This window comes from Tyto alba, unplaced genomic scaffold, assembly GCF_018691265.1.
Source record: "Tyto alba isolate M040663 unplaced genomic scaffold, T.alba_DEE_v4.0 Super-Scaffold_1, whole genome shotgun sequence".
NCBI classification, from domain to species: Eukaryota; Metazoa; Chordata; class Aves; order Strigiformes; family Tytonidae; genus Tyto; species Tyto alba.
The window spans coordinates 28,157,369-28,183,215 of NW_024881261.1; the positions used below are offsets into that span (position 1 = coordinate 28,157,369).

Here is a 25,847-nt window from a genome sequence, read left to right on the forward strand (position 1 = left end):
GAACTCTGAATTTTTATCCTCTGCTAGCATGGATGACATCTCTTCAGCTTGTTTTTCCCAAAATAAACACACAAAGGGGAAAAAAAAAAACATACAAGGTGGGGGAAGAGGTTTAGAGCTAGGTCAGTTAAAACAGACTGCTTGTTAGTCAAGCATGTGCAAACTCCTTTTCTTATTTCACACACATATGCACGCTCTCTCTGCATTCTGTGAAGGTCAGGGAGGTCCTGTTTCCTAGATTTTGTGTTGCTGTTTGTCATAGAAGAAAATGGGGGTATCATGGGGGTGGATGTTGGAGTTAATTCTGGGTTGTATTGTCACTGTGGCAAGGGAGAAGGGTATAAAGATTACAGAATAAGGTGGCTGTGGGTCTGGATGACAAATTCTGACTAGTCCCAGTTCTGACTAGGCCGTGCAGATAGGACTCCTGTTTCAGGCAACGGCAGCCATGTGGCCATGTCCAAAGCCAGACCACTCCATACACTCAGTCAGACAATCTAAGCATATCTTGAGAGGAAATTTCAGCTGGAAGTATATATTCATTGATTTACACTGATGGCAAGAGTTCATTTCTTTGCTGGGGAAGGAATAAACTTTTGAATTAAGTGTAGTTTGTTAGCTGTGCTTTAGTCCTGGGTCCCACCTCATCTTGTTTTCTTGCTGAGAATGCTGTATTTGAAATGCAGTTTTGATAAAGTAGGGCTGCTGTAACATTTAAAATACAAAGCTTTGAAACCGTGTCTGAAAGCAAATACGTGTTTATTATAAAGCACAGGAACACAAAAGGCAAACTACAGCTGAGGATTCTTCATCCCTGCTCAAATTCTGGAAACACGAGCTTATTAAATGAACAAAAGTGCAACTGTTTATGACAGCCGGTGTTACATTCAGCTGTCTTGTGTCTTTGCAGTGCTCAGCTGGTATCTGTATAGAAAAGAGCTGAGGTAATTATTTTTGGCTATAAGATCAATCTTTGGTTATAAGGATCTTCGGTTATAAGGATCAATCTTTGTGGATAAACATAATTTAAAACATTAATAATCCTGCTATTTTAAAGTGGGGAACTGTCACTTTGATTCACCACATCACAGAAGGAAGGTCCTATCTGAAGTTCTTGAGCCATTTGGCAGTTGTTACAAGCTCCATCTGAATAGTACTTACTATAGATGTGCTACAGCTATGCCAAGGTTGACTTAATGTTTCCATTTTAAATTCATTGTAACGCTTTACTGGAATACTTTTCTTTTTAAAATAAACTCTTCTTGCAGGGGAGTAACTTAATTGTTACCTATTAACTGTCCCTCACAGAAAATCGGACTATTTAATGAATAACAAAGTTGGTAAGGACAATATCAGTCATGGTGACCATATCCATACAGCCAACTGCAAGAACTAAAAACCAGCGTAAACTACTGCTGTCTAGTTCGAGCCCACCTTCTGTCATGTAAGTGCACTGTGGTATGCATGTGTGTAGGTACCCATGCACAGCTATCTTAAATGAACAAACAGAAAAAACAACACTGACAAAACTGACTTCATAAACATGTCTGTGGATGCTCATAGTTTTCCACAAATGGTTTATTTTCTACCAGGATGGTCTCTCACCTTGTTAAATACACTATTGATGCTTGGGTAGAGAATGAAGAGGACAGAGCATTATAAGAAGCTGTGTAGAATAGGTGATCTCATCCAAATAATTTATTCCAAAAATGTTTATCCAGGAGCTTGTTTTGTGTGAGGGGCTTGCATGTCAAAATTGGATTTAAGATATCAAAATGGTAATACTTCAATTTTTTTTTTTTTTTTACTACCTTTGTTTCATTTGTCACACATGAAACTAAAGAATTACAGGATCTTAAAACTGGAAGACCTTGAGATTGCTTAGCCCATCCTGGTGGTCTAGAATAATATCATTTCTGTGGTTCACTGTCCTTGTAAGAAAGTTTTGCATTATGTTTTGCTTGAGTCTGTCTTTCTGCATTATTTCTTGTTTTATTCACTTTTGCCATGGGGAAGAAAACACAGATTTCATCTTTGTGTCAGCCTTACTTGTTCTGGTGGGCTACCTCAATATTCTTTAGAGTATACATCCCCAATTTAAACACCTTTCTGTGTAGCTCATGTATCTAGCTCCTTGGCTGGGTTCTTCTTTGTTTGGTGGTTTGGGGCTTTTTTCCCCTTTTCTCAATCCCTTTCTCCCCCCTTTAGTAGTTGTTGAAACCTGGTGTTCAAAACTGGACCCAGTATTTCAGCTGAGGCCTTAGCTTCACTGAATTGAAAGAAGGCATTACTTCATGTATTGGAGGGAGAAAAGATTACATCTTTGGTAATAATATATGCAACACTGTTTTCAATTTAGGTTATATCCCACTAGATACTTACCATCAAATATATCTGTAAGTGGGGTTCCTGGAGCAATGGGGATATTCGATGTTGTCTCACTGATGATGTTGAGGAGTGATTTGACTTCTGATTCTAGATGCTCCACTGTTTTTATTACCTTCTAATGAAAACAAGGGAGACAGATGGAGAAAGGGGGTAGTCAAAGGGTGAAGTGGCAGGAAACATACCAAACGTGTTAGCAGAAGTGCAAATCTAATGTCCCATAATGCAAACAGCTAATTTAATTTATATTGCGCATTGCAGATATAAATATTTTTTGTGTTATGCTGGCCTCTAGTGGCATGAAGTATTAGGACTTTGTTTTGAAAGAGTTAAATTACAGCACTTCTGTATAAAGAATCGCCCATAATTTGACTTCTTGGAGGGACCTTTGCTTTTTTTTTTTTTTTTTTTTCTTTTTAAATTATCTCTTATTTCTGAGCCTCCAGGAGAGAAGTAACATTGCCATTTGAGAAGCAACAGTGTGTAGTTTGGCAGCTACCCAGCTGGGAGCAGTTAGCTCTGGACATGTATCTTGTGAGTCCTTAAGACACCAGGGGAAAAAAATTTTGAACGTTGCATCTTTGCTAGAATCCCAGTCATAGAGTTCATTTAGCTCTTGAGTATCTGCAGGAGCGAGCAGAAGCTCCTCTGTCAGTCTTGGAGTCATCTGCAGAATTCACATTTACCCATGAGCAGATGTGAAACTTTACAAGTGTCAACTCTGAGACTGTTTTATTAATGGCACAATTATAAACATTTTAGAAAAGGCTGATATGTAATAGTGATTGGTTAATCACTTGTTTGGAATTCATCAAGATTATATGTTTCTGGCAATAATGGTTTTATGGATAGTTATGAACCATGATATCTGAAAAAAATGGTTATACCTTGAATAGACTAAAATCAAGAAGTGATAGTGTCTAGAAACATCATTCTTTTTTCTTTTCTTTGGTCAAAAAGATGGGGCACAGGTCTTGTAAAGTCCAGGAGCCATCACGCTAGCTCTTACCTCTTCAATAATATCTAAGCGTTTTTGGACCGTATCATGTTCATTACACCAGCTTCCTCTTCCCAAACTTCCAGGTAACACACTGACAGGGTCTGCAGCAGCTGGAAAAACAGCCACAGTTAATCAGAAGGAGCTTTTTAATAGCAGTCCTTACCTTTCTGATTTCTGAAGTGGTATTTTTGCATGCTAAACAGCATTGTTTATGAAAACAAATGTATGAGTCCCAGGTAGTAATTGAACCTCTCTCCCGATAACTACAGCTATACCCCAGTGCTGTGAATGTCTCCTTGCCTGTACATGCTGTCACTGTGTTTATTCTTGCCAGGGGTATTGGGTTTTTTTATTTGTGCCTATGTTTGGTTTACACAATCTCTTTTTTCCTACCTGTGTGTAGGGTAAGTTTACAGACTGTAACTCTGTCTCTACAAGTATAAAACCTGAGCGTTGGGAAGATCAACCTTACACATCAGTTCTTCTTAGACTTTCTTCAGAAACAGATGTCACAGTAAAGCTTTGAAGAGTAGCTAAGTTTGTCCACTTATGCCCCAAATAGATACAGGCTGGTGAATCCACTGGGACAGAAACTTGTCTGTAACAGTCTGATTTTGCAATGGGAAGGAAAACAGTAAAAGTGTGTACAGCTGATGCCATTTGCTGACCAAGTCACTCATACATGGTGCTATATACAAAATCACTTACCTCTGTCTGTTATCTGTATTTACCACTCAGTACTTGTGAGCTATGGCTCTTTGAATGTTTCATTCTGCTGGCTCTGCTCCATGAAAAGTCAGTCCCTGCTGGTGTCTATGCTTTAATGGAGCCAATTTCATTTTCATAATTTTTGTGCAACGTTGAGTAACATTTAGATTTTAGTATGTGTGCACAGAACCATAGAGGAGTATTTTAAACCCAACTGAAGTGACAGCATATCTTGCTCCATGTGAAGTTAGGTCTTGCTCTTGTTTGAGGCCCGAAGAAGCTATGATAATGAAAAAGCAGCAGTAACTCCTTCCATTGTCATTTGGTTGTAACAGAGACAAAGAGGAAACTGAGCATTGGTTATAAGGAACAGTAAGAAACATAAGAAGAGCAACTAGTTCTGTCTTCAGTACTGTTGTGCAAGAGCAGTGATTTGGAACTACTGCAGTGCTTCATCGCAAGTCTGTGCCAAGATTTCTGGAGCGTTGGTATCAGATGATGGCAAACACGTGTCAGTAAGGATTGTGGCCATTGAAGTTTGATGGGGTGAGATGTACTCTGGGTTGGAATGGTATCCTTGAAATTGGAGGGCAGAGAGTGGGGAGGAGGAGAGGATTAAAATGTTATCTGATGTACTAGGCATTATTTAGAAATTGGTTTGGCAGAGTTTAAGAGAGAGTTTTTGGTTGTTTATCTGTAACGATGTTTTGATTTGGGGTTTTTTGGTGCACTCACCTACCAGGAGGTGGTGCTGTTAGAGCAGAATCCCAGAGAATCCCTTCTATGTGAAAGAGGATGCTGTTCAGCACAAACCTCAGAGCAGTGCTGACTGCTACTCGAGGCAGGTGTACGTAGATGGGGAGGCTAGATATATGATGGATGACTCTGTCATTTGTTCAAAGCAGAGTGTGCCGTGATAGGTATGTATAGCCAGCGTAAGGCTGTTGAATCTCAGTGTGATGTTAGCAAAGCAATGCACAGCTTGTGTGCACATGCACACATAGAGAACTTGCTAAAGGGGTTGCTGTGAAATGCAGGACTCGGTAGTGTTTGGTTGCTCGGGGTGGTTGGTTCGTCTCTCCTGACATGCAGACAGACAGCTTCCTGGTACTCAGAGCATGTTGCTGTGTTATAGACTGTGGTGCCTACTGGAGGAGGAGGAAGGGTATCATCCTAGTTTAATAGGACTGTCAGATGTTACCCAGAACCACAGGACTAGTGCGGTACCTAAAAAAATGTGACAAATAGCCTAAGTCTAAGTGTCCCAGGATAGTACCTGATAGCTGTTGTTAGCGAGTGGTGGCAGTTAGTAGAAACCAAAGCGTGTCCAGTTCCCAGACCTCACAGTGTGGAGCTGGCTGAGGGCTGACCGAGCAGAAACCCTCTCAGCCAGGGCCTGTGTGTCTGTCTCGGGTTAGCAGCTTTCATGCCGGAGCAGAGGTGCTCTTGCACTTGTGATTGTCCCTTCACTACCATGCCAGAATAGGGTACTTAAGGTGGGCAGTTGCTGCTGCTGGCTGGGCAGCCAGTGCTTTGGCCAGTGTCGTTTTCTTCTGTTTTCTGAGGCTTGGCTTGAGGCTTTGGCTGCTAAAACCCCAACTGTTATTTTGTTGTCTGGCTTTAGCTCTTAACTCACAGCCTTTACCTCTGGGATGGGATGTTCACAGGACACATCCAGTCCCTTGTAAATATGGCATGTATCTGGGTCACTATGGTCAGACAATTCAGCTGAAGCAATAATTTCCATGTGCTTGAAGAGAATCACACGTTGCCTACAAGCACTGCCTTTCTCTGTGTCACAGTTGGTGAAAGAAAATGACACTGTCTGCCTTTGACACTGACCTTCTCCAGCAGCATCTCTACCTCATGTAGTAATAGCAGTCACCTTGTAAAGGGAATGAAAAATAGAAGGCTGCAAGCCATGTAAGCAAAGGACTAATGGCTTTTTAGGATACTTCCATATTCTTGCTCTCTTGTTGCTGAAGAAACATTTTAAAAATGTAAATTAGAATTTTTACTTGCCTATGTGTCAAATCACATGCATAAATGCAGAAAGCTTTGATAGTAAAATTTAAAGCTAGCAGCTTTTAAAAGTAAACTCTTCTTTGCATGCTGTATAAATTACATATTTAAAATGTGTGGGTATTTGCAACTTCTGGCAGCTTAAACAAGTGTGTAGGAGGCATATTTCAATGTTTTAAATATCTCATTTGAAGCCTAATGGATTACTTCAGGCAGATATTTGTTGTGATGTTTCCATATGGCAAAGAGAACGCTACCTTTCAGTTAATGTCCCATCTGCAAATACCCACCTGATGCTTCCTGCAACTGAGATGCTTAGTTCAAGTCTTTAAGTCCATTCTATTTGATATACAGGTGGGTTTTTTTCCATCAAGAATCAGAACTCTGTTCAAGATAAGAAAACAAACTGAGCCTTTTTTCCTCTGATGAAGTCTGTGCGATGTTGATGGTGCCCATAAAGCTGGGTGGTTCTAAGTGCCCTGTGCTCTGATACAGTCAGACACCAGCAGATGGAGCAGCAAAATGAAGATTCTCTGTGTTGGTTGCTAATAAGGATGTGTTTAATAGAAAAGTATGTTTAATGTTTGAAAGTGGCATGATGAAGAGTAAAGATTTGTGTATCATGGTCAGCCTGACTATAGAAAACTTGATCTTACAGCAGGGGATAGAAAGAATGATGAAGTAAGAATTAAAACAACCCTAGCAAACAAGGGCAAAGACCTTAGTTGAAGAATACCTCTCAGTTAAGCTGTTCTGACTCCTGTACATTTGATATATTCCACCAGGCCCCAAAGATGTTGCTTCTACACACTCCCTGAAGAAGTCCCCTTCTACAACCCTCAGGATCTGTCTATCCAGATGCTGCTTATTGGTTCATTTTGATCACCCAAGTAGTGGCTAATGTTAAGCATCACAATAAACCTGAGCAACTGTCCTTTCGCCACTGTTATCAAGACTGACAGAACTGAAGTACGCAATCACACAAATCTGGTAGGTCTTTATTAGTATCCTTCCTAAAGTTGGTCAAACTGAAGTTACAGGCTTGATATAGAAATTACTGGGTTGGGTTCTTTGGTCTGTGTTACGGAGAGGGTCAAGCTGAGGAGCCATAATGTTCCCTATTGGTCTTAAAGTCTGTGAAATTCCTTTTGCATCATTCTATGATCAGTGTGGTTTTGAAAGTTAACTGAGAGTTCATGTTGTGCTCAATAGGGAGGGAGTGATAAAACAAAGCAGGCCACAAGCCAAATGAAAGACTAGTGAGATTGAAACAGGAACCAGATGGCAAATAAGGAAGCCTGAAATAATGTGATAGACCAAAGGGAATAAAGAAGAACATGTGTAAGTCTTCAAGAAAATATACTATGCTGTGTGTTCTTGTTTGCACTGCCTTAGGTTTAGCACTATCATTTTATTCCTGGAGCATATTGGATAAGGTTGCCAGATAGTTTTCAATGAGAAAATGAAGGACGTATTAATGGATTTATGTTCCAATAGGAAAAAGGTCATGAACTTGAGTATCAAGTTCAAAGGGTGAACCCCTTAACCAGTTTGGGAAGAATGCAACAGACTTCTGAAGGGATTTGCTGATCCTTGCTTAAACTATTCCTTGTCTAAATATAAGTGTTGGACTCCACTTTAATATGTGTATAAAACTTTGAAGTGTAAGCGCAAGAAATTATACGGTTTACAAAAGTGGTTGGTGAAGTTAACTTGCAGCTGAATACAGGAAAGGTTCAATTGTTTTAAACCTGAACTGATACCAATACTATCAGTATTAGAGCTTTTGGACCTAAACACATGTTATGCCAAGACTATTAGTCATAATTCATTTGAGGGGCAGTTCTTAAAGGCATCAAAATTAGTTTCCAGTTATGTCTACCCTTAATTACATTGGCATCCTTAGATATGGAAGTACTGGATTAACTTTCTGCACCACTACCAGTTTCATTATCACCAGTGTAGCCAAATTAATTTTAAGCTGTGTTATATATAACTTAATCCATATCAAATCTTATTGTTAGGACAGCAAAGATAATTGATTTAGAACATGTTGTGCTGGAAATAGTTTTAATGTGCTGATTATCTTCAACTTCTTACATGCTAGGGAGCATATCTTTAACTGGACATAGAGCATCTTCCAGGCTGTAATCCATAAAATACTGCCTAATGTTTAGCTGTGATTTAAGCACCTCTGAACCTCTTTCTAGAGTTTAGAGTTTCTAGTTGTTTAAAGATAAGAAAATTCTTGCTTTTAGAGATTGAAATAAAGACTGCAGGAATTGTAATAAATATGTAAAATTTCTTAGCTTCTTATACTGTCATAGGTTACTATACTTTACACTGGAGGCAACTGCAGGGCTTTGCTTATATATACATGCACACATGTAAATATATATGTATATGTACACACACCTTTATTAGGCTCTAGTTTTTGTGACAGAACAACATTGCAAATTCCATAGAGGGCAAATATGGAATATTCAAACTGAGAGATGGAAGGTGGGCGTTGTATATTAGGCAGAGAATTGACAGTAGAAAGCTCTTCAGGAATTTGGGAGGTTTGGGAGGATTGGTTTAGTTTGGGTTTTTTAAAAAACATTTCAAGAGGTACACTGAAAGTTTTTAATGCCTGAGTAGGGATTAATCTATACATTCACTGTATACCTCAACTGCCACCTGAATGCCAGATCTTGGAAAGGTTTCAAACATGGAACAAAAGCCAAGGGATTCCTCTGGTATCCAAGATTCATGAGATTCTGATAATTATGGAAACACCCTGAAGGAAGGTTCTTGCATTAAAATAATTATTTTTAATATCCATTTCAGAAGCTAAATAACCATATCAGAAAGTCAAGTTCCAAACTTGCAGACCATGTCCATACTGTATTTGTCAAGACATGGAATATGCTACTATGAATATTATTTCAGATCCTAGATCAGTTAACATTAAACTTACTTTAATACTTCTTTCCCTGAAAGAGGAGCAAAGAGGAAATCTCATGCACTGTGGGATGCATTGCATTAGTGAAGGTGAGTCAGGGTACCAGCATATCAGTTCTCACTTCTCTAAACTTGTTTGTCCCATCTGAGATGCCATGTTGTGATGTGTTCTGGTCCTACAGTGCCTCACTTGTGCTTGTGAAATATGTAAAATCAGAAAAGGGACTTGATAGAAATTATTCCTGACTAAGAGATGTCTGCCATGCATTTCTGTGTAAAACTACTTCATCTGGAGGAATTTTTTGCTCTTGTGATCCATGTCATTCTTTTTTCACAAGGGAGCTTTAGCTCTTGCTTACCAAGCAGTGGAGTCTGAGGGAGAGTGTACAGGGCCAGGGATAGCTTGTGCTGCCAGTGGGCAGTCTTTTTTTTCAGATACAGCAAAATTTGAGGTCCCTGCTATTTCTGTCTGCTAGAAGAAAAAAAATATATCTGAAAAACCACTTTTCTTCTTCTGTTATGTAACCATATTTGTGATTGTAAGAAACGCTTAAGTTTTGTATATTTTCATTCCAAGGAAGGAGCATAACAATAAAAAGTTCCTGTGCAGGAGCTATTGGCTTGGAATGTATTTCCAGCATGCTGCTCTTCTGAACAAGCAGCCAAGGAATATCCTCTTGTGCACTGCAGTGACTGACTCTAGGCAATTGGACTGATAAGAGATGTGAGCTATGTAATTTGCAGGTAGGTTACTCTAATTCATGCTGTAATTTATGATGGGGTACCCTGGTGCTTTGGACTGCAAACAAAAGTTTCCCTTTATTATGTATTCTGTGTGAATATATATATATGTTTTGGAATCTAAGGCAAAGTGTCAGGAGGGTTATAGCTAGTAACTGTATAGGACATACTTGTGTGTGGAGAAGGGGATAAACCATTTTAGGAAGAAGAGCAGCTGTGTTGTAGCATATGTAAAGAATATAAGTTGTGTAGAATGATTGAGTTTAAGGCTGGTTTGAGAATGGAGAAGGTGGGATACATGAGTATTTGATGCTACCATCAATTTGAGGATGACCGCTGGTATCTGGGAATAGAGGGTTTCAATTTTATGAGGACATGGCTTTTGGTCTGTGTTTAGTAATAGGAGCTATGGTCACGGGGAGCCGGTGAGGTGAGTCTGTGACTTATTAGTCAGCTCTGTGGTTGTGTAGTTTGCATATGAGCAAGTCATGGTAGTAGAAAGAAATATGATAGTACAATGAAAGAATTTCCTCGTAGTTTTTTTCTAATACTTAAACAAGTCTAAGAACTTGCTTGAAGATGTATTTTCCTCAGGCAGACAGTTCATATGTTCTGCAAGAACTCAGGAAGTAGAATAGTGATAGATAGATATATATATACCCACCCACATTCATACATACACACATGCTAGGTCCTGGCATTTATGGCCAAGATTCACAACTGCTCCAACCAGAGCAGATGAGAGATGTGTTTATAAATACAGTTGCATCCTGCAGATGAACAGCAGGAGTCCTATATTTCTAAACTCCAAACTTTTTTGAAGTTTGGTATTAACCTTTGCTTTATACATGGAGGTTACAAAGTCTACAGAACTTAATAAATTCGTTTAAATTAAATATAACTAAACATAGGGGTTTATAGATGTATAAAATCTGTAAAAAGGCTCACTTCTGTATAGAACTCATATCTTCAGACGTGTCATGGTCTTAAGAAACACACCTACATCTCAGTATGCCTTCTTGTGACTAACTTTTTCTCCTTCCTTGTTGGAGCTGAGAGATGAGTGTTTGCAAAGACTGTAATCCTTGCATTGGAGACAATAATGCCAGTAGATTTCTATAAGGACAGAAAATACCTATAACATGGGGTATAGGTTAAACCACTACTAGTTTATTAGTGGAGAAATCTGAGTCCAAGTCTGGTTTAAGGTAGGACATATCTCATAAATTCTTATTGTGGATTTAATTCTACAGTGCAGTCCTCCAGTGAAGGCAAAAAGCTGTTCTGTGAGAATGCAAGTGGTCAATTTTGGGCAAAAGTAGGCTGTTCTGAAGGTATTTTTTTTCTCTTCAGTTTCTAGGCAATGGTCTAGCTTATAGATCTTCTCAGCTTTGCTATTGCCTGTGAATATCAGAGGATCCAAAATATTCTGAGAAGTCATATTATGTTAGCTGAATGAAGAAAAACATACAGTTGGTTTACTTTAACGTGTAATTACAATTGAAGGAAACTTCTGCTGTTTAAAAACAAATCATGCCATAGTGTGGAGCATTCGGCAGCAATGCCTCCACTGGAGCACTCATGTCACTGTCTCCCTAGTAGCATGCCCAATATTTGGTTTGCTCAGCTAAATGGAGCATGCCAGCAGGGCCAGCTTTCATGCCGGGTACTTTACCTGAGGACTCCAGGTCCCCTCTCTGCCATGCCTAAGCATGCAGCGAAGACTTTGCTGTTGGGGTGCTTCATCCCTCAGAACACTTTGCCTGAAGGTTTTTGTAAGAATGGAAACACGTTTCAAGGGGGCAGGTATTGAATGTTCCAGTGCCCCAGGCTACATTGCACACTACATTTGCACAGCCCCCCCACAGACTAACCCAGCAACAACAGCAAAGAACTGCAGCCATTAGGCAGGAGCATGTGGTTGCATCCAGAAGGGCTCCCGTGCCAGATTCTCCTCCTGAGCTCTTTGAAGGCTGAGCTCTATGAATATGAGATTGTTCATGTTAATGTCTGAATTAAAACATAAATTCTACTTCAGCCAACTCTGAACTGCTTTTAAGAGGAACCCATAGGGCTCGAGAGGGAAGATCTGTAAAGAAATCAGAAGTTAGATTTCCCAAGTCAAAGGTAGCAAAGGGAAAGTGGAGATGACTTTTTTTAAGCCTGTCAGCCAGCCAGGGTACTCTGCTGGCCACGGCATACACAAAATTGTCCATCTTACGTCAAGTACGTGATTGAGATCGTTAAAATGATTCCCTGACTGAGTAGCTACCACCTGGCATGATACCAGGTGCTAGTCTCCACCGCAGTTATTATTCAAGTACTGTCCTGTTTAGCTGGATTTTATCTGAGTTTGTTAATGATTTCAGATTAAAACTATACTTTGGGGGGAATAAATAAAAACATTCTTCCAGCCCTTTTTTTTTTTTTTTTTTCCCTTAATTTCACAGTTTTTTTGTGAAGCTTGCAAAGCTCGCAAGAGGATAGTGAGTACTTGTGGAGTGAAAACAAGCTAGAGTGCCCTTGCTGGGGTATGTATTGATATTTCAGTTCATAACTGATAAACATTACAAGGCCAGTTGGGAGGGAGGAGGGAGTCAGGGCAAGGAAGAGTGACTAGGACTTGGGGGCAGAAGGGACTTATTCTTTTTCAGGAAATGTTTTGATTGTAATGGAAACTTACTACCTCACCATGAAATACAAACATTGTGTGTTGTCCAGAAGTAAGAGCAGAGGGAAAATAAAGCTGGGCCTCAGCTAACAGAAAACACGTCATACAAACAGGCTGGGAAGCCAGGTTTGTGGTTACATGGGGACTATAAACCCTTGAACTAGACAAACTCAATAGCTTTCAGTCACACTGTCAGCTAGAATGTGATTACAGCTTATTCCAGCACAAATCTGTTGTTAATGAAAATAAAACTCAGAGGCAAGCTTATCAGATGTTCTGTGTTTATATGTTGTACTCACAAGGCATTTGGAGAAGGCGTTATGTGCCTCAAAACCTCAGGAGTATGTAATCCAACGCAAAAGACAATATAATGTGGTGCTGTTACCAGAAAATCTAAAAAGAAGGGTTTGAATAAAGGAAAATCTTTCCCTCTTCACCCTGAACTTCGATCTCATTTCTGAGTGGATTGGTGCATATGTTAATAAGGCTTCCAGAACAGTAATTATGGAGGTGCAGGGTACTGGCTGCAACACTTGAATGTGGTTCTAAATTTTTGAAAATACAGTGATAGTATCTCCTGAGAGAAGTGAAAAATCTCTACCAAAGAAATATGCTGCCAGGGTGGACTTTAATAGCCCCCAAAATGAGTTTTTCCTGTTAAAAACAATATTCCCAGAGAAACTTGACACATACCTGTGTCACCTTCATACAAAACCCATACAGTAAGCAATTCTTTACCTCCCCCTCACACCCCACACAAAGGCTTTGACCATGCTACGCTTAAGCTATAGTTTCTGCTTTGCAAGCTCGGAATCACTTACCTAAAAGATCTTGCTCCTGCAGGACTAAAATAAACGCCAGTGCCCAAAGGAAAAGCATGGTTTCAGCCTCTCCAAGCTCTGCCGTAGTCCTGGTGGAGAGCCCTGCAGCCTCCCTCCCCAGCTTCACATCGACTCCTCCGTCCAGCCGTTCGTGCTGAGGTTTAGCCAGAGTTAGGAGGAAATATGCCCAGGCTGAGCCAAGATTCTTAAGCTGTTCTATTCTGCTTCCCTCCTTTTAAAATACACCCTTCCAGCTCCACACAATGTCCAGTTACCCAGGAAAGCTGGCAGTGTTCCAATCTCCCCAAAGTTATTTTTTTTACCCTTGTATTTAGTTATGCAGACTACAACTGGAATGTGCCAAAGAGCTTTGGATCCTGTAAATACAGCAAGTGGGGCAAGAAAAGGAAGGGAGAAAGGAGGAGGAAGGGGTGCTGGATGTTTCTTTCCCTGTAGGATTTCATCTAGGGCGGGGAAAGCAGGGACACTGGCAAACACAGTGTCTTTAGATCTTGTGAGCTTACCGGGCTTTTTCCATTATTTGTTAATTTTAAGACTGCAGAAACATCGTTTTTTGGGCAGTGCGAAGTATGGTTGTGCTGTGGGAGGTGGCAACTGTCTGTGGTGCTTTATGTTTGGATGGTATGGTATCATGGGAGATCCTGAGGAGCCATCTGAGCCCTTTTCAGTTTGTCAGGTTTTTGAAACAGCTTAGACTTGGTAACATCACGTGCAAAAATAGTGCTGCTGATGGTATTCTGACAAAGTGTGTGATTTTTAGAAGGATCTTAATTAAATGTTAATTGTTTGTCTTGAGGGTTCATGGGTGCTGACTGGGTAAGCGCCAATCTTTGACTCCACTAGACTGGAGTTCGAAGACTTAAGGTATCTCCTTCCTGATATTGTTCCTCATATCTACTTGAGTTCTCTTTTTTCAAACTATTGCAAGTAAAAGGTGAAAGGCCATTAGGGTGTCCTACTTAATCCTAAAGGCTGTTGTCCAGGATAAACAGTGTTCTAACTGTTGAAAATAAAACCCCAAAAACTAGAATGGATTTCCTTAGTCTTTGCTACCTCTCTAGCAGTCAGAAAATCAAGTTACTTGAATAAGATATCTGAAAGTGAGCCTGTAGAGATGCTATTGTAGAGTTCAAAGTGTAATCACCCTCAGTGACTTCCAAATTAAGTTAGATTATAAGCTCAATTACAAGGCAAAACAGCCTCAGCAATAAAGATTTTGTGATTGGAATTTATCTGGTAACTGTGTTGATGCACTGAGCATAACAGGACACAGAACAACCTCAGTGTGTATTGAGCCCTCAGGGCTGGTGCTGGTGAGCTATTATGAAAGAAAAAATGTTAGCCATGAGAATTAGATTTGCAGTGTTTTTCTGGGTGTTTTGTCTTAAATCACTCTGTAGAAATACTGCAATTTTTACAAATTCTTGTTTTGAGAATAAATCTGATTGTTCCTGCTGAAAAATTACATAGATTTTAATTTTGTTATAAACGGGTCTTTAGAAAGGAACTGCAACAGGTAACAGGGAGTCCACTCTGTTTTATTCTGTGTTTGAATATGAGATGCTGACATGGTAGGCTATGATTTTTGAAGTGAGAGAATATCTGTGTGTTGTCTGTGGTTTGGAGAGAGGAGAGTGAGGGGCAGAAGAATATTTATAAATAGTTGGCTGCTGTTTTCTGAATGTGTTTGTCCTTTACCTTAAGCAGAATCACCCAATGCATTCTCTGTATTGCAAAGAGAGACAGTTCACGGATGCTTTTGTACATGCTCTCTGCCATCCTCTATATCATAGTATTAAAAACCAATGAACATTCATAGTATCAGTTTTCCCTTCAACACACTATAAAAAATAATGCATTTTCCATTCCAGACCACCTCTGCTGAGGTCACTCACCCCCTTCACAGCACATTTCCTTGAGGTTGCTCCTAAATTGCTCTCAGGCTCCTGAAACAGTTTAGTCCCTCCCAAGGCACTTGCTTCTTATTTTTACATATGGTGTTACATTTGTCCATGGTGAGGTGCTGGTCTGACAGCCATGGAGAACTAAACAAAATAGTGAGGACTTTCTCTAGTATCATACTCCAGGGGTTGTTTCTGTAATGAGAAGGAAACTCTTTCCACTGCAGGGAAATGAAGCCAGAAATAATACTTCTGTCCAGTGGGATTCTGGTTTTCTGTAGGGACTACCTGTCCTGAGAATTTTTATGACCTTGGTTAATTACCTAAGATGACTTTTGTTATTTATAAATACTTAGAATGAAGCTGCAGTTTAAAACAATTTAACTAGCAACATGAAGTACAAAAAATCCAGGGTTCTTGTCAGAAATCATTAAATTGCAAAGTAGATTTTTCAGTGCAAGACAGAAGATTTGAGAGCAGCAGAAAGAATATGATACAAACCTATTTGTCTTCTGAAAAGTTAGTCAGTAACTGATTGCCACCAGAGAAAGCATTCTTCAGCATATTCATCTTGGAAATGTCCATATATGAGAATATAATGAGATCATATGAATATAGGTTTGCACAAAATCCAGCTGTTGAGATGTTCCCAAGATATCAGCAGCCAAAAAAAGCATACCAATGAACAGGGATGTGAATTTTTGCCAATGCGCAGTCTGGTGAAAGGGAGAGCGAACATAAAAATTAGGTCTATTTTGGGAGTGGTTTTTTTTTTTTTTTTTGTACAGTCTTTCTGTATCTCGTTCTTGGACTTGTCAAACGCTTGGCAAAATCAGTAAATAAGTGCACAGTGATCCCACAGAATGGATAGGGAGAAGGAACAGAATAAACAAAGGGCATATATTGGCAGAGGACATATGTGCCATGTGAAAAAGATCATATTGTTATTGGGCATGAAAACCTGCAGCATGGGCTGACAGAAGATATAGCTGAGCATACACTTGGCAAAAATCGGAGAGCACTGTACTGCAGTCCCTTGGGACTTTAAGTGAGACAGAGGGAAAATTAAGTGGACATTACTTCAGGGAACAAACGTACAGTAGAACACCCATCCTTGTGGGAAGAGGAAAGTGATTTATGCTGAAGAGAACGAAATGAAAGAGAATAATCTCTACCCTGGATTTAACACTGGTAGATGATGAAATCAGTGCAAGGTTCATATGTCCTGCCTACCTGCCTGTGGGAGAAGATTTGTGTCCATTAGGGACTGTGGAGATTCCTTGGGCTCTCATCACAGTGTTATTATCTGCTAGCTGCTCATGAATAAAAGTTCTTGCTACTTGGAGGCTGTTGAACACCTTATATAAAATGAGGTTTGGTTCATGATCCTTTTAGAAGACATCAATTATTTTCACTCCCTTAATTTACTCAGTTTCTCTCTGCTAGGTTGAAACAGTAGATGAATAGGTGTGGAAGCAGAATTTTGTTACATGGAGAGGCTGATTTCCACAGAGCAGGTATGCAGATTGTGGGGTGCTTCTGAGGGAAGCAGAAGGCGCTCTGCAACCAGGGCATCTGTTCGGTGAACAGTTGAAAGGCCTCTTGCAGTGGTGATTTCCCCAGAAGCAGGCATTGCCATTTAAAGCTTTTGATAGCAGTGACTCTTAACACCACATCCTTGACAGTCTCCACTGAGCCTCCATGTCTCTGTTGTTCATGGGGCAGCCTCAGCTGGTGCTACAGGTCTTCGTGGGCTGCAGCCTTCGATGTGTCAGTACCTTCAGGTTCTGTGCCAGTGCAATCCCCTCTCCAGTCTGTTATATATCAAGTTGTACTAGTGTTTATTATCTTGATTTGCAAGGGACATCAACAGTGTGAAGTTCTCCTGCTATTGACATAAAGGCATAATTTGACACTGTTAAAAAAATTATATCACATGGTTGATGGTATGTGGTACTGTCAAGATCAGCTCTGTCTCTAATTGTACCCTCCCTGGAGAAGTTAACAAATGTACGTGTCATGGAGCAGACAACTCTGATTCAGCCTTCTTCAAAACAATATGCTCTGTAATACGCCTAAAGCCAACAGTGAGTCAGCTACAGGAACTGACTCTCCTGTGTTATCCTGGTGCCAACACACTGGGTTGGATTCTGTTTGCCAGCATTAGGAAAGCATCCGATGGCTTCAGGCTGTTTTGCATCTATGGCTTCAGCTTCCTGACCAAAAATCTGTGAGGAAAATGAATCAGAAAGCTGAAGGAGGAGGTGGGTCACATGGAATATTAGTGAATGATGTTGTTTGTTTTGTATTTCTAACCGGTTGTTAGATCCTTTCATTTGACAGATTTCATGCATTTTCTGAAGCCTGGCCATGCCTCACATGAAATATGGTATGTGGTGTGCCTGCCCATTTTAGAGAAAGGAAAACTTTGTCCTGACAAAGATGGGTTAACTATATTCCCAGCTAAATTAGTGACTCAGGAACGGAGTCTTGACTCCCAGTCTTGTATTGCACACATGCTGATCTGATAATGTGTTATATTTTCTACTACAGAAAGCTACATCCCTTTGCTGTTGTAACTTTATGTCCACCCATTTGAGTCACATAAAAATGTGAAATAGATCTGTGAGTCCATGACAGATAATATTCTAGAAAATTATACTCATGGGGTAAGTACTTTATTATTCCCAAATTGCAATTACTCAGATAGTATCTTTAGCAGATCAATATTGTAAACCACGCCAATTAAATGAGATAATTACTTGAAACTGGACCAATATTTTCATTGTGTGAAGAGGTAGCTTATATCTGAGAAGCTATCAATCTGTTAAATAAGTTAAATAGCACCTTACCGAACACAAGTCATGACAAACAACAGTAAAGCAGGGGTCTGTGCTACTTAACATTTATGTACCTTTCTCCATTAGGCAATGCATCAGCCACGTATATGAAGCCTTTGAATACAGGTAATATTTACCATATAAAGGACCTACAAAGTTGAGATATCTCATGAAACAGAGAAACAGCTGGAAATAAATCCCATTTTCGATTACTCGTCAGACTATTCTCCTTTCCTTTTAATTACCACAAGGTCATGGACAGAGATAAGGCAAAGAATGATTTGCCGGAGAGAGAATCCAAGCTAATCACTCCACTGCCATTCCTCTGAAAATTTACAGTACATGTATTATTTTCAGCCAATGTAGTAAAAGGCCCAGGTTAAGACTCCTTTTAAAATACATGTGTCGGAGGAAACATAATACTGTAGCATGATGGTAGTAGTTCCTTTGTTATTACAGATACTGCACATCTTTAGCTGAAATTTTTCTTCAAGCGTGCTTCTGACATATGCTTCTAGGCAAAGGCTGAACAAGAGTATGTATGAATTTTTTTTATCCTGCTGGCTGTGTCGTTAATCACATGGTGGATCTTGTCCAGCAAGATTCCCCAGCTGTACAGCTAGCTATTACTGTATGGTACGGGCTTCTCGCCTCTTTAATTCCAGCTGCAAAACTGCATTACAAGACAACTTAAATACTTTCATAATGCCACTATTTAATAGGAGAATTTGTGGTAGTTGCCATAGGGAAATTGTATAATCATGAACAGGAAGAGAAGTGCCCATGAAAAAATTTGTATTAAAAGCTGATCCAAGGCCTGAAAAATCTTGTGAGTACGAACAAATTAACAAGATTAACGTGAACCACAAGCTCTAGAGGCAGGACATTAATTTAGATTGTTAGAAAACAGATGTGGACTCTGGATTCTTGTCCTCCACCCCTTATTTTGAATTTTTTTCTAATGAGATCCTTGAAGCGTGATCAGTTCCATATGTGTTTATGGGAGAAGCTGATGCTGGTTACACCTGTTATTAGTTTGCTGCATCTGCATGGATATTCTAGTTAGTGTTAAGGATAAAACTAATGAGAACCAGAATTATCACTTGAAACAAAGTCCTTGCAGGAAATCAGGGTAGCATGGATGTTGTTTCTAATGCCAGACTTTAGGACATCCTACCTTGCTGTAAGAGACCTAAGATATGTCTCTAACCATATTAAAGTATCTGTTACGATACTCTGTCCAGATGTAGTAAAATGCTGCAAATTATCTATCCCAATTGTTGTTTAATTCAGACCTACCACTGGAATTCATTGGAAGAATAACAGAAATATTACTTCGTAATTTAGATAATTATCTGTCACTTTTAAATTTTACTACTATAAGTGCTTTCTGTTTTTTCCTTCTTGGGCACTACTTTTCAGTGTCTACACAATAACAAGGGGACAATTTTCTGTTTCATAGCAGTGACTATCTAAGGTCTGCTTCTAATTAACATTGAGAAAAGAGGAAATAAAAGATTAGAGGATAAAAAAACAAGGAAGGGGAATGGAGGGGTCATTACAGGCGTTCAAGGAATAAGAAGCATCAGAAGTGAGGATAAAGAAGTCATGTGAATCGTCAGGATGCTATAAATAATTCCGAGGTAATCCCTTATCTTTTAACTGTCTTTAGGAGAGTGAATTAGGAGAAGCTGATAGGACAAGAGCCTGTGGTTTGAATTTACAAGAAGAAATGACACCAGACCAGGGTGCAGAAAGTATTCTGCTCGTGTTGGATACTAAGAGCAGGAGACAGCCACTGGGAGGGACGTGATTGCCCGGCCTCGATGGAGCAGGAGGAAGAGGGCGTCGGAGCGGGCAGAGCGGGGGCGAGGCGGCGGGGCAGGAGCGGCCCAGCGGAAGGGCAGGGGCAGGGGTGCGGGGCGCGGGCTGGCTGACACGGGTGGACACCACCCGGCAGCGAGGGACCTGCCCCACGGGGGCTGGGGAGGTGATCTACTTCTGTCTGCGTGGTCCCCGGGTGACCCCAGGAGCCGCTCCGTCTCCCACCCCATCTTCAGCTCCGGCGGCTCCTTCGTTTTGCCCTTCCCACAATGGCACTCAACAAAGCTGAGGGCTGGGCTGGGGAAACCGCAGGTGGGCTGATCTCCAGCACAGTGTGAGCTGCAATCAAGACTTCAGTGTTATAATTAGATGCTCTGGGAGGGGGAGGAAGAGAATTTAGGTCGATGAGAGTCTAGGCCAAAGTAACAGACACCAAACTGTTACGTACTTGACCTTGAGCTTGCTTAGGCTGGCAGGGAAGCAGAGGAGTTCACATAAGTACTGATGCTGAGAGGATGGCACCCCAGCAAAGCCTTTATCTGCTTCAGCAGAAAGCATCATCTGTTCTTCACTGCTGTTGTATATCTAAGCAGGGAAGTCTCAAACATCTCTGAAGGCTCTTTGAGCCTCTGAAAGCATCATGTAGTAGTTCATCTATAGACTGTGGCAAATCAGAATCCCTTTGAGTAAGTCTGTGAAAAGCTACCTGTGCTTCAGTTCACATCAGCTTCTTGATGGATGCTTGGTGATTTTTGATAGTGTGAAAATGAAGGTAGTGATTATATTGGTATTTTGAAATTATATGGCACCACTGTGATGTTCTAATGCCATCTGAAATAGTGGAAGGTGAAGCTGTCAGTCAGAGTTGCTGTGTTCTGCACAAGTCTCTTCAGGGGATCACTGTACAGGCTTCAGGCAGTGCATCTTTCCTTTAATATGAACACAGCTGCGTGATCAGTGCCTTAGACCCAGAAGGACAAAAAGCTTGGAGTCACTGATAACATAAGGTATCTCATGGTACCCAAACATATCTAGATACAATCTTTGCTAATTAATATAATTTCATCAGGTGTATCTGAGTAGATTATAGGATACTTTCATGTATCTACACTGGTAATTTCCTGCCTCTGTAAGTATTAAAAATGTTATCCTGCAACTTGAAATTGAGATAATCAGGAAATAAAATCATAGAACCATAGAATAGTTTGGGTTGGAAGGGACCTTTAAAGGTCATGTAATCCAACTGATCTAAATATCCCATATAGCAATGCAAAATGTTTTTCTGATTCTTATCAGTTATTTAGTCTCAATAGTAGAGAGCGTGCATTTTTTTATAACAGCAAAGCTCAAGCTTTGTCCTAGAATTCCCAGTTTTTGCTCATCTGTTGAAATGTCTTGCTTTGGTATCTTAGAATTAGATCTCTGATGGATATAAATACCATTTTGGGGAGATAATTTTTGCACCTCTAATATAAAGTTTTGCTCTTTCTCTTGAGAAATATCTCATTCTTCCTGCAAAATGTTCACCTGATAAGCAGATGCAGTCTGTCCCACATAGTAACTTTACACAAACCACATTCAGGCTTTCTTCTAGCCTCTTGTACCAGAGATATGTTCCTTGAATTGATGCCTGTCCTTTTTATTCAGACATTACAAAGTATAGCTTGAGGAAGCTAGATCTGTTTCTGCTGATTTCAGTCTACCTTATAGGTCTTTTCTCAGCTCCCTTAAGATAACAAACAGGAACGTGACATTTTACTACCATGGGTCAGCTGCTATCCGACATAGGAACAGTGGGGGCTGAAACCCTGGTCTGCTTTATAAATATTGATTTTTGCAGAAACTGAGATGGAAGTGAAATTAGTATGCTGAATTAGAAGGAAATGTGAAACTTTTTGGTGTCTATTCTTTCTTTTTGTGTGTGTTTATTGTTTTTATTTTTTTTTAATTGGCAATTCTTTTTAAATTGTCTATACTTATTTATCCATACTGATTGTTATAGTGGTTTATCACCATATTTATATTGATACATCACATAATCCTAAATTATCATTTGGTTTTCTGTGTTGCTACTTTCTGAACAACTTTTATTTGTTTTCTTGGCTGAACTGCAGACTGTCTCCACCCTCTTTCCTTCTGCAACTGATCAAATTCTGCAAAGAATTCTCCACTTTGGATAGACTATCGCTTCCCACCCATGCTGTTCTCACTGAGGTTGGAAATGGTATTAATTTTATTTAGTGTGGCGAAAAACTTGGCTAACCCTTCAAAACCATCTTTCAAGTCCTGTAATTCAATGAAGTCTTTATTTACAATAGTAATAGCTATTTCTCCCAGTGCTGTCCAAACTGAGTTTTCTCCAGTTACAAGAGAATGAAGCACTGTTTTCCATTTGCACGGCAAAATGGTTCTACTTTATTTTTCAGTTTGAGGAAAAAGCAGCATAACCTTGTTTTGAAGGTTTTATAGGAAAAAAAGCAGCTGTTACTTTCCATATTGTGCTATCTTTTAATGGCTTTTGGGCCAGGCACCGAGGGAGGAAGGTAGGCAGCCATATACAAGCTGATGAGTGTAAAACTGTTATTCTGAAACTTGGATTTTCCACTTCTTTCCAGTCCTAATCCTTGATCTTGCAGACTAGCACATGAGCACTGAATTTTAATTCTGACCCTTGATTAAAGTGGTTTGTTTTGTCTTGGACTCAAATTATCTAAGTACAAGATAATAATCTTGTATGAGGATATGGATAAAAACACTTCTCAAGAATTGTCACTTCAGATGTATACAGTGCCCCTGCCACTGGGCTGGTTTTATTGAGGTCTCAGTTGAGTATGCCTAAAGCTGTGCAAATATGAATGATGATTTCCTTGCACAAACACAAAAAATGTGAGTGGAGCAGTATGGACTATATAAATAAAACCTTCAGAAAGCTGTACAGCACTTAGGCACTGGCTTTCTTCCCTTAGGACCCACCAAAGAGCAACTGGGAGGAGGTGAGAAACTCTAGATTTGAAAAGAAATGTAATCTGGGGAAGACTTGCAACTTAACATTGTCTTTGACAGTTTCATGGCAATTGTTGGTTTCACTTGACCATACCAGCAATATAATTGCATCTTACCTATTCCCTCAACCAAAAGGAAAAATTCAAAGATGAAAGGTAGTTTTTCTTTCCTGTGGTAGTTGTGTTTTTCAAAGCACTGTGAACAGGTTTGGAAGTGGCTATATTAAATTATTTCAGTCATGGTTTAAGAGAAGTAGAGAAATGGTTCTTTGAAGAGTTTGGTTTATTTAGAAGTTAAATAATGGGTCTCCAAATAGGCTATAGCAGAGATCAGATCAATGCAAAAGGTACAGAAAAGTCAACCCCATCCTATGCCAGGACAGCTGGATGTTTGTTGTTCATGTGTTAAGTCTTTGGTTAGTCTTATGGTCTATATTTTTAAATTTTTAAGCAGTTAGTGGACCAATCCCTAGACACCTAGGTAACTTGTTTATTTTCCATGTTTTGGTCTGCTGGTAGTGAGTGGCTTGATCTTATTCAACATGAATAAATGTAATGAAAACACTGCATTTCAGTCTGTGAGCTGAGGCATTTGGCTTTTCAAAGCTAAGAGCCAAGAGTGAGATTATATGTGAAAGGTTTGCAGGATCAATTATTAAAAGGCAATACGCTAGAGAAGTTTTTTTGCTGATTAAGTGCAGAACCAGTGAGAAATGAGGGCATCCTGGGAATTTCAAGTGCAGCAGACAACAACTCCTTGCAGACAGTTGACTCAAGAGGCACACAGTCTGAAAAAGGAATTGACAGAAGACAGTGTCAGGGAAATCAATAATAGGATGTAGCCTTTATAGCCAACTAGTTCAAATGCATGACTGGTCTACCATGACCAGTGTGTTTCTCGATGTAAATTAAGTAGACGGAACCATAGGTAACAGGAGTTGGATGCTGTCCCTGCACCTAACTAGATGCTCTTGGTGGCAGTGGGAAGGAGGCTGTGCAATACCCTGCTGCTCTACCTTTTGCTGTTTGTATCCACCTTGTCAGCTGTAAAGGTCCTCTAACAATCACAGTGCCCTGCTTGGGAAAAATGTCTGAAAAAGCAATGAAATCAGGAAGGAGCTGCAAGCTCCATCATACTGTTTTTGTAATCACTGTTAAACTATAGGTTAATCTAGTTCAAGTGTAATAAACCTTGAATAATAAAAAAAAAAAGCATAAAATATGTACTTAAATTCTTCCCCAGCATAAGTATTTTGATGTGAGACTGCACCTAAAAAATGTCATTTATAGGGGTTTTGTCTTCTGCTGAAAGAGTTCTGGCTCCTGATGGCAGCAACAGATATGCCAACTCCTGCTAATAATTGCATGAGTAAAGACAAAGGAAATAAATAGGAATTTCCTGGAGAAGGATATTACGAAGAAGTAGGGACACCAGAAAAACTTCCTAGGTGAAGGTGGTTGTGTTGTTGGTACTTGAATACTTTCAATAGAGAGACGTCTTAGAGAAGACACACATAGTAAAAAAACAGTGCCTGTGAAAGGTTGCACAATCCAGTTGCTCTAGAAAGACAAAGCAGGACTGCTGTACATCCATCCTCTCTGTGTGCACAGATAGTGAATGTGGATGTGTGAAGTGGTGGACAAAGCATAAGAAGATTGTAAGGACAATGAAGTTCGACAGGCAAGAATGAAAGGAAGATTCGTCTAATAATTGCTTAATCATTTCTCTCTCATTAACAGAAATAAACAGCTCAGAAAATGGTCATAGTTAACTTACAGCAATTAACATTGATGCAGTACCTTCTAAGTCAGTGCACAGTCAGTGTTTTCAGCACACACTTAGGTAAGGGCTTTGAATTAATGTTTGACATGAACCTGAATCTACAGCAGAAATTTCCAAATATCCTTTTTCCTTAGTGGGCTGCTTGTTTTGGAGTGTTTTAGAAGGATAGCAATTCAACGCTTCACATACTTCTGTCCTGAAACAGCTTGTTGAATTTGTTTCCAACTGCTTGGCCAAATGGTCCCCGAAATACTTCCACTGATTTTGCATAGTCTACAAATGCTGATCACAAATCAGAGCCTCATTTTGTGAGGAGCTGAATTCACATCAAGACTTGAGCACAAAGGTCTGGACTCCCAGGCACCCGAAAGTCAGGCGTTGCAATTTTCAGTATTTTTAAGTTCCCTTTCCTGCCCACCATAGCACTTTGGGAGTGTTATGGGGAATGTAATAACTCCACCTGTACTCTCTCAGTGCTTCAAGGCACTGGTGAAATTGGACTGAACTTCACTCTGGTTTAGAGCTGCAAGCACTGGCAGCAGCCAACTGCCGTTTTGTCTCTTCGCCTCTGGCAGCAGTGTGCTGCTGGGTTGTGGCCATGTGTAGCATGTGCCACCTCCACAACCTGCACACCCACTGCCTGGAAAGGGAAGGGTTTTGTGTCGGAGAGACAGGAAAAAATGGTGAATCTGGAGTTTCATCTGTACTGACAAAGTTGGGGGAGCATGGACCTGTCTGCCACGCCAGTGATGGGAAGGCTCCACCAGCACAGCTCAGTTTCCTAGAGATCCCAGAAGACTATTTGATCATTTATTTTGACTCTCCCATATAAAGCAGATTATGTTTCTCACAGTCTCTGTGGGGAGGGTTAGATCACCACTTGAGTTAGAATTTTATGATGTATTTGTTCTCTGTCTTGGAGGTTAAGATTTTGTACACTATCAGCAGAAAGCAGAGGGTGCTGAGGGGCCACTGACACCTGGAAAAGTATACCTGGTCAGTTCCCAAGCAGCCTGGAGCCTGTATTCCATCGGGGCTGTATTCCAGAGGAGAGGAACCACAGAAGGACCCTCTGCTCCTGTCCTGTCCTGTCCCCATTGCACAGCCATTCTGCTTCTGGAAATGTGGCACTGCCATTGCTAACGCTCTCTGAGGGCAATAAAGAACATATTTACATGGGGGTTT

The 25,847-nt window shown here is 40.1% G+C and overlaps 1 protein-coding gene across 2 annotated transcripts; it reads right to left on the minus strand.

Annotated features, from left to right (window-relative positions):
- Positions 1-742: 742 nt before the first annotated feature.
- PLAC9 (placenta associated 9) lies at positions 743-13,638 on the minus strand. Of its 2 annotated transcripts, none has more exons than XM_032982069.2 (4): positions 13,292-13,638; positions 3,395-3,495; positions 2,383-2,503; positions 743-939 (listed from the first exon to the last, which is right to left on the minus strand). In XM_032982069.2, the coding sequence occupies exons 1-4, from the start codon at positions 13,347-13,349 to the stop codon at positions 914-916; spliced, it is 306 nt and encodes a 101-aa protein (XP_032837960.2). In that variant the 5' UTR covers positions 13,350-13,638; the 3' UTR covers positions 743-913. The 2 variants fall into 2 exon arrangements, with proteins under 2 accessions (XP_032837960.2, XP_009970211.3); XM_009971909.3 differs by having other exon boundaries at positions 743-924; positions 13,292-13,627.
- Between the last annotated feature and the right edge of the window lie 12,209 nt (positions 13,639-25,847).

What these genes read in the sequence shown, in the direction of transcription:
- PLAC9 (XM_032982069.2), bottom strand. Translation starts at nt 13,349, where the DNA reads ATGCTTTTCCTTTGGGCACTGGCGTTTATTTTAGTCCTGCAGGAGCAA. An exon ending in GCTTAGATATTATTGAAGAG is followed by an intron (nt 2,504 to 3,394) that starts GTAAGAGCTAGC and finishes TGTTTTCATTAG; the next exon opens with AAGGTAATAAAAACAGTGGA. An exon ending in ACTTACAGATATATTTGATG is followed by an intron (nt 940 to 2,382) that starts GTAAGTATCTAG and finishes TAATTACCTCAG; the next exon opens with CTCTTTTCTATACAGATACC.